Raw genomic sequence first — 12,203 nt, 5'->3', positions numbered from 1 at the left:
TTTGTGAATGACGGGTCTTCACATTCTGTGGAAATCTGCTAAGCTTTCTGGTTAACTAGCACACTCCTCAGATGCTCCATGAATGTAAAGCAGTTCACTTAAGTTACTTTAAGTTATTTGACAAAGTTTAACTTGGATTACCAACTTTATTAAGCTGTGAGTGACAGAACAGTGTTGGGTGAATGATGCTTTTTCTAAAAGAACATTTGCACTCTCTAGGCCTGCATAGCAGTGATGGAGACATGGAGGCTCTGTGTGCCCAGCTGAAGCAAGCTCAGAGCAGGGCAGAAGAGCTGGCTGAGCGCCTGAAAAACACCACTGCCAGTATGGAACAGTACAAGGCCATGAGTCTTAGCCTGGAGGAATCTCTGGATAAAGAGAAACAGGTGAGGAAGAATGCTGCATATGATGCTTTCCCATAATAAAAATGTATATACTGAATTAGACAATTGAAATGGCACTCGCAAATCATTTAACTTCCGTTATGTGAAGTGTTTCAGAGTGGAACAGAATACTCTGAAAAATTATGTAGGTTGAGACATTTAATCCATTAGGATTTAATTGGGACAGGAGGGGGTAAAATGTTAAGCTAATGATATTATTGGTTAATATTATTTTATTGAAAGATTATGATAAACAGTTTTTTTCTTTTGGATAATGTGCTCTGGTCAGTTGTACAAAATCAGACTGGGAATTTTTAAGTAAAGGGGGGTCAATTTTTATTGTTCTGATGTCTTTTAATAATTACATAAGTTTATGCTCTCTCTCTCCATCTCTCTCCTCTCTCAGGTGACTGAGCAGGTGTGCGCATCTGTTGAAACCCAGGTGGAGGCGGCTCAGGAGCGATACAAACAGCTGGAGCAGAAACTTCTGGAAGTGGACAAGGAGAAGCAGCATTTGCAGGAGGAGAACAACAGAGCTGTGTCTGCTGTGGAGCAGCAGGTAATGAATTCCTATCTCCTCAAAAAAGGTCTTTGACCTTTCAGATTTGAAGGGGCCATATTCTACACTTTTTCAAGCATTGTTTTTTTTTTTTCTTGAAGTCCAATTATATCAGGGTTTCTTGCATCAAGAAACCTGAGATTTAATTTTACTGAATGTTACTTGTTCTCGGTCCCTTAGAATTAAACAGGAAATTATTTTTTTGGGCTATTGTACCTTTTAAGACTTCATGTAAATAACCTCTGTTACAATGGGCTAACCTCTGCATACTAATGTAGTTCATCAGGATGGACCAATTCCATGAAAACTGAAACTAGGTGTTTATGTTGGCAGGCAATGTTAACATAACACATTGTTTACAACTTCAAAAGAGAAATCCTGTTATCCACAATATGTCACTTTTACCAATTTTAAGAGGATAGTTTTGTCTTTTTAAAGGCAAAATTTGACTCTTAACCGCTCTTGTGTCTTGGTCCATTATCCTGTAGTTGAGCGAGCTGAGGAAATCTCTGAGTAGCCTGCAGGCAGAGCATCAGAACGCACTGGATAGAGCCGCTGTTGCCACAGCCCAAGAGCAGCAAGCTATCCTGGACAGTCAGGAACAGGCCAAGCTGGCAGCTGAGGCGCAGGATAAGTATGAGAGGGAGATGTTGATGCATGTGGCTGATGTAGAGGCCCTTCAGGCAGCCAAAGCTCAGGCTCAGCAGGCAGTTCTTCTCCGACAACAGCTGGAGGAAAAAGCTCAGAGCACCAGTGCACAGCTTCTGGAGGCTCGCATCTCCTGGGAGGAACAAGAGAAGATTCTCAAGGTACACACTCTAATGCTAAAACAAACATCTGCCAGACAAATAAAGAAATGTAATTGTCTAATTGTTTTTTTTTTTTGTTGTTTTTTCTTTTTTTTTTTATAACTAGGGCTGTCAGTATATTTTGAATTGCTGAAATTTTCAGATATCATTTTTTTTTTTTTCTTGTAGTTTTGTGTTTGGGTTTAATGCCTTTTAGTTTCTCTTAAGGGAATAAAATGGATTATTCAAAGGTTTTGTTATTGCAGCAGTCCTATTGCGGTCTCCTTTTTAAAGTTAATTTTGATAGTTAAGTTGAATTTAATTTTAAATAGTTTCTCTCTCTCCACATCAGGAAGAGCAGCGTAAGTTAGTGTCTCGTTGTGAGGATCTGCAAAAGCAGAATGCTCTCCTTCATGAGCAGATTCAGAGTCTGAGTGGACAGATGGCCAGTCAGCTGCAGCAAGCAGCTAATGAGAGTCCACTCAACATCTCTCTGACTGAGGAGGGCAAGTCTCAGGAGCAGCTCCTTGAGATCCTCAGGTGAATTTCTGTCCTCTAGTCTCCAGCTCTACCCCGTCTCCTTTGTTATGATTTCAGTGATTTCACATAGAAAATGCGTAATAAAGGAGGGAAAGAAAAGATAAAATGGAAATGATAAAGTAGAAATGATAGGAAAAGGTGATAAACTAATGGCAAAACACAGGATATGGGTAGAAATGATACATTTGAAGTCAATTAACTTTTTTCACCCATGCTTCCTTTTTGAGATTTTTTTATTTATTTTTTTTTAGCTTCCTCATTCTTGAGCAATATCTCATTGCCAGTTTTTGTCCATTCATTTGCAGGTTTGTGCGACGGGAGAAGGAGATCGCAGAATCTCGGTTTGAGGTGGTTCAGGGGGAGAGTCTGAGACACAGGCTGAGAGTGGAGCATCTGGAGCGAGAGCTGAAGGACCTACAGGAGAGTCAGAGTGCAGAGAGAGGGAGGATGCAGGTTAGCATGGAGAACCTACTACAACAGTTTTGGTAGTAAATGGTTCTTATTACACCAAGAATTGTTAGAACCTTCCCTTTAGGAACATTATTATTTGTCTAAAGGTGACTGCAAAGACTCTGGCACAGCATGATGAGCTGATGAAGAAGACTGAAACCATGAACGTGCTTATGGAGACCAATAAGATGCTGAGAGAGGAGAAAGAAAAACTGCAGCAGGAGCTGCAGGAGACACAGACCAAGGCAAGACTAAGCTGATCAACTTACATAAAGCAGGGATGCAAACTGCTCAGTGAAATTTGCTGTTCTGAAACCAAGATGGGTCACCTTTGTGATTCATGCAGATCTGTAATTTTAGTTTGTTTTTGAAGGGGGGTGGGGGGGTTTAAATGTAAGCTTGATTCGAGATTGGCTATAGCAGTGTGTGCCACAGTTTCCATTTGCCGCTAAACGTGCTAATGTCCAAAATTGTCGGACACCATGTCCGGTGAAAATATTAACACGAAGCATCAGCAACCCCTTTAGTCGTTGCCAAAAGTGTACAGCGAGAAGCCATCCCAATGATGACAGCACTTTGCAGCCACGGAGGTTTAAACTTTCCTGAGAGCTTGTGAAGCCCTAATCCACGTATTCTGCACAATGGCAAAAGCAGCCTGCGTTTTTACTGTCTTGCATGCCCACAGTGAGGAGCTTCTCACTTCAGAGTCGCATTACACAGCATTGCGTTGCCGTCTTCTGGAGGAGAATGACACCAGGCTTCTCAAGCTTCAAAGAAGCTTTTTTTTTTTTATTATGGAAAAGCAGCTTTAATTTTTTTCATTTGACTTGATTGTGTCATTATTATATTGCATATTGTGCATAGTCCATCGCATTACAGTGCAAAATAAACAAATGAGATGACCGGATTTTTTCCAGTTTGTCCGCTGAACTTTATAACTCCCGGACCATAAATGTCTTAGCGGAAACCCAGGCGTGTGCACAGTGGTATTGCATCTGATAGGAATGGAGAGTTTACGCTGAAGGGCTATACTAAAATCATTTAAAATAGCTTGAAATGGGTGCTTTTTTTTTTTTAAATCCCCGAAAAACATGTTCTGTGATTTGTCTCACCTTTTTCGCATGAGTTTGCATCACTAAGAGGCTTTCTTGTGGAGTCAAGTTAGAGTAAATCAACACTAACATTTCATCCTTACTTGGCGCAACTACTGAGATTTCACTGTGGGCAGAGCTACCCAGCGTTACATAAATAGAAATCAACAACTGAGAAAATGTCTTGACAGTTGTGTCTGGTTGGGACATGCTATTGGATTTTTCCATATAGGCAGTATTAATGGTGTGTTTTGATTCACAGGTGTGTAAATTGGAGTCAGATATCTTGCCTATGCAAGAGTCCAGTGCAGAGCTGAGTGAGAAGAGTGGCATGTTGCAGGCAGAGAAAAAGCTTCTGGAAGAGGACATCAAACGCTGGAAAGCTCGCACTCAGGTCAGATCTTTACACTTTGAGTGGTGTTGCCTTCGTATGGAAAAAAAAATGTAATTGTCATTTCTGATGATTCCTGGATCTTGACCATTTGTTTTTTCTCTTTCTGTGTGCAGCAACTGGTGAGCCAGCAGAAAGACACTGACCCAGAGGAGTACAAGCGCCTGCGTTCTGAGAGGGAGGGACACCTCAAACGCATTCAGCAGCTCACAGAGGAGACAGGCCGACTCAAAACTGAGGCTACCAGGTTGGAGAATAATAATGTTTTATCAAGTGACTTTCACTCAGCTTAAGGTTGCTCTACAGTAGAATGAAAACAAAACAAAAAGAACATATACAATAAAGTGTGACAATAAAGTGATTTGATTTGATGTGCTGTTTGTATTTGGGCGGTTCACGTGTGAGATTTGCTTTGTTAAAATCCCCAATAATAATAATAACTGAGTCCGGGTATTGTTCCATGTCTGTGATTTGATCAGCCAGCTATTGCAGCGCTGTGTTCAAACACACGTTTGGTGCGATATACACACTCACCAGAATAAACGAGGAAAACTCCCGTGGCGAGTAGAAAGGCTTACAGTTAATAAAGAGCGCTTCCAAATTAGGACAGCACATCTCTTTAATGTTATTACATCTTTACACCAACTTTTATTGATATAAAAGCATGTTCCACTGCCTCTCGTTTTCCCCGTTAACTCCGCGATGCGATCCGCTCTGAACAGCTGAAAGCCTGGCAGATGTACCGCGCTGTCCGGAATGGCTTCACTCAGCCAGGTTTCTGTGAAGCACAAGGCAGCAGAGGTTGAAAAGTCCTTGTTTGTGCAGGTGAGGAGATGTAGAAGAGAGCGGAGATTCGCTAAGTGAATACTCGGCAGCGCTGTTCGAAATCCGTGCCGACGGAGTTTGACCAGCGCAGCGGCTCGTCTCCCTCGCCTGCGTCTCTTGAACAGCAGAGCTGCGCCTCCAACTAAAATGTCTAGCAAAACGTCTGAATATTTAAAAACCGGGAAAAGATTGTCTGGTACATGCTGTCGAATGTTCAGCAATCCGTCTCTGTTAAAACTGACTGGAAAAAGTTTACTAAACACAGGACAAACAAACAAAAACGACAAAAGAACTGAGGAGCTCCACACTGAGGCAGCCATCTGTGGTGCCATCATGATGAGAAATGTTACGAAGGTGAAAGAACACAGCCTTAACAAAAGAACCAATTTGAGCTTAATGTTAGGGAAGAGTCAAGATTGTCTTTTCCCCCCAGATTATGAATGGTTTGAGAGGCTTTGAAAAGAACCCTTTCTATGCCAATGCTCATGTCAAACTTTTTTTTTTTTTTTGTTCTTCTGCCTGCACTGGATATTTCTGTTGAAATTTCAAGTGCTTAAACATTTGTTTTCTTGCTTGCTTCAGGAGCAGTGGCTCATTGACTATGCTGCAGTCTCAGGTGCAGAACCTCAGGGAGACCCTGGGAAAGGTAATGGTGGAGAGAGACAGTTTAAAGAAGGACATGGAGGCCAAAAATCTGGACATCCAGGAGAAAATCAAAACTATCACACAGGTCAAGAAGATTGGCCGACGTTATAAAACCCAGTATGAGGAGCTTAAGGTTGAACATGACAAGGTGAGAAATCACTTGTTATTGCTAAGAAAATTGTGAATTCACAACAAGAGCTTGATTTGATTTGTTTTTTGTGCAGATGGTAGCTGCAGCAGCCTCAGCACCAGCTCAGGATCAGGAGGCCCAACAGGAATCAGCTCAGGAACTTCAGGGCCTCAGAGAGTCCCTAAGCCAGTCAGAGAACAGGACAAGGGAACTTGAAGGCCAGCTGGAGAATCTCAATAGAGTGTGTGCATTTCCTGGATGAATATCTGAACTGCTTATCAAATAATTGCCCTAATTTCTAATGATCTTATTTGTGCTCTTTAATAATTCTGTTGTATTTCTGTTGTGTGATGTGCAGACTGTTGGCGAGAGGGAAACGGAGGCACGTAGTGCACAGGAACAAGCCTCTCGTCTGCAGGGAGAGCTAATTCGCCTCAGACAGGAGCTTCAGGACAAATCCTCTCAGGAGGAGCGACTCAAACAGCAGCTGGCAGAAAAGGAGGAGAGGACCAAGAAGGCCATAGTAATGGCCAAGCAGAAAATCAGCCAGCTTTCTAGTAAGAATAACCCCAATCTGATGTTTTGTTTGGAGAGTGATTTGTTTTCTAATCCTTTGTGTTTTGAGACAGGAAGAAATATTTTTTGACAAAAATATTTTTGTATTGGATGGTTGGACACTGAGGTTCATATATTGTTCTTTTGCACATTTCACATTTACTTTGTGTTATGACGCTTTGACCCCTGCTGACAGATGTAAAGGGTCAGCTCCAGATGGAAAATGAGGAGCTGAAGCAACAAAAAGAGGAACTGGAGGTACGGGTGAGCGCTCTGAAGTCTCAGTATGAGGGGCGTCTGAGCAGACAGGAGAGAGAGCTGCGAGAACTCCGTGAGCAGCAGGAGAGACATGGAGAGCAGAGGGACGAGCCTCCGGAGCAGGGCTCCAGCAAGGTAACAAGGTCTTGCAAGTGCAAACTCACAGCTAAACAACTTCAAATACTTGGGTGTTTATCTAGTTTTTTTTCCTCTGTCTTCAGACCCAGGAACAGCAGAGGACAACTGAGCAGCGACAGATCTCTTTGAAGACCACACCAGTGGCAGACAGAGGAAGGTATGTTATTGTTGCAATATAACATTCACCTGCACCTGATTTCCAGGCCTGGAAAAGTCATGAGAATTAATTAAATACTGATCCTGAATAAGTTTTTATTATCTTAAAACTGTCTCATTTTTTCTTTGATATAGTGCAAGCACTTCAGAACCTCCAACTGCTAACATAAAGCCTACACCATTGGCGGCAACCCCCAGCAAACCTCCAGCCATCCCAGGGAACAAATCCACCCCAAGAGCCAGCATCAAACCAATGATCACTCCTGCCCCCATGCCCACCCCTACACCGACTGCTACAGTCATGCCCACCACACAAGTGGAGAGCCAGGAAGGTGAGAATTGAACAGTGCTGGATTTACATTTGTTCAGGGTAATCTTTCTGGAAGATCAAGAGGAAAAAATATTTAAAAACAAATCTATTAATCTTTCCCTTCACAGTTATGCAGTCATCTGAGGGCCCACTAGAGCATGTGACTGTGTACGGCAGTGCCAGCGGTTCAGTGCGGTCAACCAGCCCTAATGTTCAAACTACGATGGCACAACCTTTGCTGAATGTTCAACAGAGCCAAGCCACTGCATTCATCCAGCCTACCCAGCAGCAAACCCAGCACCTTGCTGAACCATCCAATCAGGAGTCAACAGCTGCTGTTATGATACCAGCCTCACAGTTAGATAGGCCTCTATCTACATCCACAAGCCTCTGGAGTGCCACTGCTAGCACTAGCAGTGCTAGTGCAGGTAATGTCAATTATCAATTAAAGGATCGTTCGCTCAAAAATGATCCACCCATTTGCTGACCCTTATGTTGTTCCAACCCCAAGTTAGTTACTTTTTTCTATGGAACACAAAAGGAGATGTTTGACAGAACAATGGCATCATTCAGCATTCACTTACATTTTAATTGGGGGGCGAGGGGAAATGGTCTCTGAGGCTGACATCTCTTTTTGTATTACATGGATGAAAGTTATGTGGTTTTGAAACAACATAAGGGTGATTGAATGATGACAATTTTAATTTGAGTAAACTATCCCTTTAAACAGTTGCACCCAAGCAAACTGCACTCTACAGACAAGCCCAGATCATTAACATGTGTGTGTCCTTTTCCTGCAGTGGCAGCTTCTCCTAGTAGTGCATTTACCAAACGCCCCCGTGAAGAGGAGCAAGAGAGCATGTCTGCAGACACGCAGTCGCAGGATGAGCCCAATGATGGTCCCATTTGCAAGAGGGTTTGCATCCATAGAGTGGGATTGGAGGTGTGCCTTCATCACTTTTTTTCCCCAACCTTTATTTAAATAAAGGATAACATTTAGGATGTGTGAGGTTTTTTCATAATATGAATATAACTCGACAAAAAATAAAAACAAGAATAGGTTATCAAAATCAGGTGAAATCACAGTATTATAATATTTAACAAAACATCCAGAACATATACAGATCTACCTGGTTTTGGCAAATAAATTATTAGTATTTAATTTTAAAAACACTCTTTACCCATGTTGAGATTTGCATTAGGCTACTTGTGGTGTGCTGTGCTTTTGGGAGTTTTTATGGCAGGCGTAGCACGGATGATGTTTTCATCTGTTGCAGGAAGAGATGCTGGGTGAGGACAGCACAGAGGCTGAGAGTGTTGTACCAGGGGAGAGCCAGGAGGCCCCTGATGCTGGTCAGGTAAGGGCAGTTTGAAAAGTCCTTTTCTGTCTCTTAAGGCTGGTTTATACTTTTGTCAAACCTATGCCGTAGGCTCTGTGTAGTGGCCAACGCGGTGGTTTGCATTTATAGTTCTGTGTTGGTGTGTGAATTTTTCTGTGAGTACACAGCCAAGTGTTAGTAGACTGGGAGAAAATGCTGAAATAACTGTACATTTCATAAATAAAAAAGGCAATGTAATTTGTGAATTCAGAAGTGTTTATTAAATTATTGTAGCATTAAAACGAGTTCATCAACGTATGTAGTATTTAGGTACATACAGTATTTAGTATACATGTTGCCTGCCATGCAGAGAAAATAAATCAGGAATGTACTGTATGCTTGCTTTTGAGTGGCTTAATAATAAATACATATTTTGGCATACTTGGCTCCGTGCTGAAAAAAAAAAAAATCATTAAATTAAAAAAATAACTTCTGCTTAACCAACACAAAATTAGTGTGGTATTAAAGCTTAGAAGCTGGACTTAACTATGTATATAGGCAATATAATTCTAACAGGTATTTTTTAATTAGCTGACAAGTTAGTGTTCTGTTTTTATAACTACACAATACTGTACTGTCAAACATACAGTCAAAACATACAGATTGGAAAGGTCTAGAGTAGAATACAACAATTATTGTCACATACCATATATATATATATATATATATATATATATATGAGGAAAAACCCAGAGGAAAAAGCAGTTTATACGTTGAAAACATATGTGACTTTGTCGCATTTTTGCATGTAACTTCATGTAACATAAACAGAATATTAAAAAAGCTGATGCTCTTAAAAAAAAACGAAACCAAAAAACAAGTTCAAGTATGACATGATCATGATTAGTGGGTACGATGCATAGATCTTAAAATCATTTTGGAGAAAAAGTGATGCTACCTCATATCATCTTTGTCATCCTGGAGGACAGTCGCATGTTACAAAGTGGACCAATCACAGATGTTGTGGTCTGTGTTGACACTACGCGTGGTTACATTTTTGGAGAGGTGCACGTCAAGGTAAAACGCTCAAGTCGTAGGTTTGATGCAGAAGTATAAATCGGCCTTTAAAGGGTAATTCAGAAAGTAGAAGACCAGGCAAGTATTAAACCAATAGAATCTGTTTTGTGTATCTGTGTGAAGGAGTTGGAGAGCTACTCTACTTTGGAGGTGATGGATGAGGAGCCTGGACCATCTCAGTCTGTCCCTGGGGATCGACTTCTGCTCCAGCCCTCTGAGACCCATCGAAGCCCGGAGGGGCCCGATCAACAAATCATAGTCATCGTTAGTGACACAGACAGCGAGGAAGACCATGAAGAAGAATCGGAGGAGGAGGAGCAGGAGGAAGAAGAGCAGGTATATGACCATGCCACAGTGGTTTGTTTTAATATACACTGCTGGTCAGATATTTGGACACACTTGACTGATATTAGTTTCTTCTAATCTTAACCTTTAGATAAAAAGGTTTTTATATATCTATGGCAGAGGACTGCTACTTTTAAGTAGCTAAAGATAGTTTTGAAGTTTTTTTTTTTTTTTTTTTTGTTTGCCTCTACATACATCCTATACTTCTTTTTTTTTTTTATTTTATAGTTGTTCACATAGTAGGTATGTCCGAACTTTTTACTGGTAGCTTAGTATTCAAAAAGACATATGCAAAATTACATCTCTGACCTCTTTTATAAAATTAAATAAACTGAGAGAAGCTTCCTTCATGAATGGTATTAGTTTAACTTTTTTTTTTCACCTCAGGATTATGAAGAAGAGGATGAGGAAGAAGAGGAAGATGATGATGAGGAGGAGGATGGTGGTATTGGAGAAGAGGGAGAAGACAGCAGAGATGGCAATGATGGCTACGAGGGAGATGACACAGAAGTACACCTACGCAAACACATTTCAAACCCAAGCGTACTGCATGAACGCCCATGTTTGGACTAGGGTGTGCAGGGAAGCCAATATCTGTAACTGTATCTGTTGCTATGGCAAAATTATCTGCATCTGTATTGGGATAGAACCGGATGTGGTTGGGGCTTAAACCGGAAATGCTTTAAAGCTAAATGAAAACTCAATTTTCAAATGTACCTCCAATACATGTATATTTCTATATATAAAATATGCCTTGTAAAGGCCTATTAATAAAATAATAATAGTAATTATTATTATCATCATTACTATTAATTATATTATTTTTATTTTATTTTTTTTTCTTGCCAGATGAAGCTGAATATGTAGGCTACATTAACTGTGGAATATGTTGTTAACCGGATCCCTTTGTTTTTCTGACACATTCTGTTTCAGCAGATATCATTTATATCTGTGCATGAACAACAATGTTATGGAGGCACAAGTTGTCAAGCAATTGAGAAATATCAAGCACACATTTTGCAGTGAACAAGACATATATAAACATTAAAAGAAATGAAAGTAAATCAATATAGCCTACAAACAGGTAAAAGCACAGAGTCTATCAGAAAGTTTTACGATAGTCTGGGGCTGATTTTGTGCACATATTTTAACAATGTGGACAGGGTTCGTGCTTGAAGTATTTTAATTTGGCTTTTTCAGATTTAAGTCCTGGAAAACCCTTGAAAATAGCCATTTTTACCAATAGGTACTTAGTTATTGAATTACAGAAAATCGTAAAATACATTGCTTAAATCATTTAATAAATGAAATGTATTTAAATTCGGAAAACACAATGACAGACCACTAGACCAGCGCATAGATGACGCTGTCACGTGGCACATGTTACTTTTGGCAGCACTGTTCTGAATGGGCCAATCACATTTAATTGTTACTAGAGGATTTAAAAAAATAGGTATTTTATAGATACTGCTGTGGTGGATTTAACAAGTATGAATCTTTGCAACTATCAGTTTTAATTAAAAATTACTCTCCAGAGTGAAAAAAAATTATGAGATGTGAAACGTTCTGAGATTTGAATGCAGATCAATAGAGAAATTAGTTTTGTGAGCCGTGTAGCACCCTCTTGTGTAAAGAAAGCTTTGTGTCTCACAAAATAGGTTATTTTTTGACAACATTTGGGTCAATATCAAAATATTTTGACAAATTTGTCCCTTGACTTTTTTAGTCACGAGAAAGCTTTCAAATAGCGAGGAAAAAATAAATAAATTAAAAGGGATCATTCTATAACCTAACTTTTAATGATATGAAATGGCTTCACTCTGTTTTGCAAATTTTTGAGGAAAATATATTTGAAATTGTCAATTGCCTGCAAAAAATCCTTGTCCCCTTCATCTGGTACACCACTTCTGTGACATGTAAATTTATGTATTTATTTTGTACTTATTTTTAATACAAGCATCAGTGCAAGGCAGAACAAGTGTACAAAAAAGCAAAACAAAATTATTATTAATAACTTAATTTAAAAAGAATGTTTGTCCCTTGATGTCATGGCATTGGTTTTATCAATGTTAAACCTTTTTTTATGTTTTAACATTTTTTTAAATACAAATTTCTGAGGCCAAAGTTCAGAGGCTGCTTAAATATGCATATAGTGATTTTCCCAGCATGTTAAAAGGTTATTAATTCACATTTTAACTAATATTTTCACACAAAAATATTTGGTGGTGTACCCCATTGAACCC

At 39.9% G+C, this 12,203-nt stretch overlaps 1 protein-coding gene across 5 annotated transcripts in view; it reads left to right on the top strand.

Moving 5' to 3' along the window:
• LOC127456657 (nucleoprotein TPR-like) overlaps positions 1-12,203 on the top strand; it is a 28,457-nt gene that overhangs the window by 10,541 nt on the left and 5,713 nt on the right. For all 5 annotated transcript variants that reach the window (XR_007899871.1, XM_051725089.1, XM_051725087.1 and 2 more), the window contains exons 22-40: positions 220-386; positions 790-942; positions 1,431-1,751; positions 2,083-2,270; positions 2,576-2,723; positions 2,828-2,965; positions 4,074-4,205; positions 4,319-4,449; positions 5,610-5,820; positions 5,897-6,043; positions 6,161-6,359; positions 6,554-6,750; positions 6,837-6,910; positions 7,045-7,241; positions 7,348-7,647; positions 8,020-8,162; positions 8,497-8,577; positions 9,739-9,951; positions 10,348-10,470. Coding sequence is in view for 4 of the 5 variants with exons in the window: in XM_051725089.1 (XP_051581049.1) it covers positions 220-386; positions 790-942; positions 1,431-1,751; positions 2,083-2,270; positions 2,576-2,723; positions 2,828-2,965; positions 4,074-4,205; positions 4,319-4,449; positions 5,610-5,820; positions 5,897-6,043; positions 6,161-6,359; positions 6,554-6,750; positions 6,837-6,910; positions 7,045-7,241; positions 7,348-7,647; positions 8,020-8,162; positions 8,497-8,577; positions 9,739-9,951; positions 10,348-10,470 (3,263 nt within the window). In the remaining variant the exon portion in view is untranslated. The remainder of the gene's footprint in view (positions 1-219; positions 387-789; positions 943-1,430; positions 1,752-2,082; positions 2,271-2,575; positions 2,724-2,827; positions 2,966-4,073; positions 4,206-4,318; positions 4,450-5,609; positions 5,821-5,896; positions 6,044-6,160; positions 6,360-6,553; positions 6,751-6,836; positions 6,911-7,044; positions 7,242-7,347; positions 7,648-8,019; positions 8,163-8,496; positions 8,578-9,738; positions 9,952-10,347; positions 10,471-12,203) is intronic.

The sequence above is a fragment of the Myxocyprinus asiaticus genome, chromosome 19, assembly GCF_019703515.2.
Source record: "Myxocyprinus asiaticus isolate MX2 ecotype Aquarium Trade chromosome 19, UBuf_Myxa_2, whole genome shotgun sequence".
NCBI classification, from domain to species: domain Eukaryota; kingdom Metazoa; phylum Chordata; class Actinopteri; order Cypriniformes; family Catostomidae; genus Myxocyprinus; species Myxocyprinus asiaticus.
Note: the sequence above shows the minus strand (reverse complement) of the source record. Positions and strands in the feature narration are given on the sequence as shown.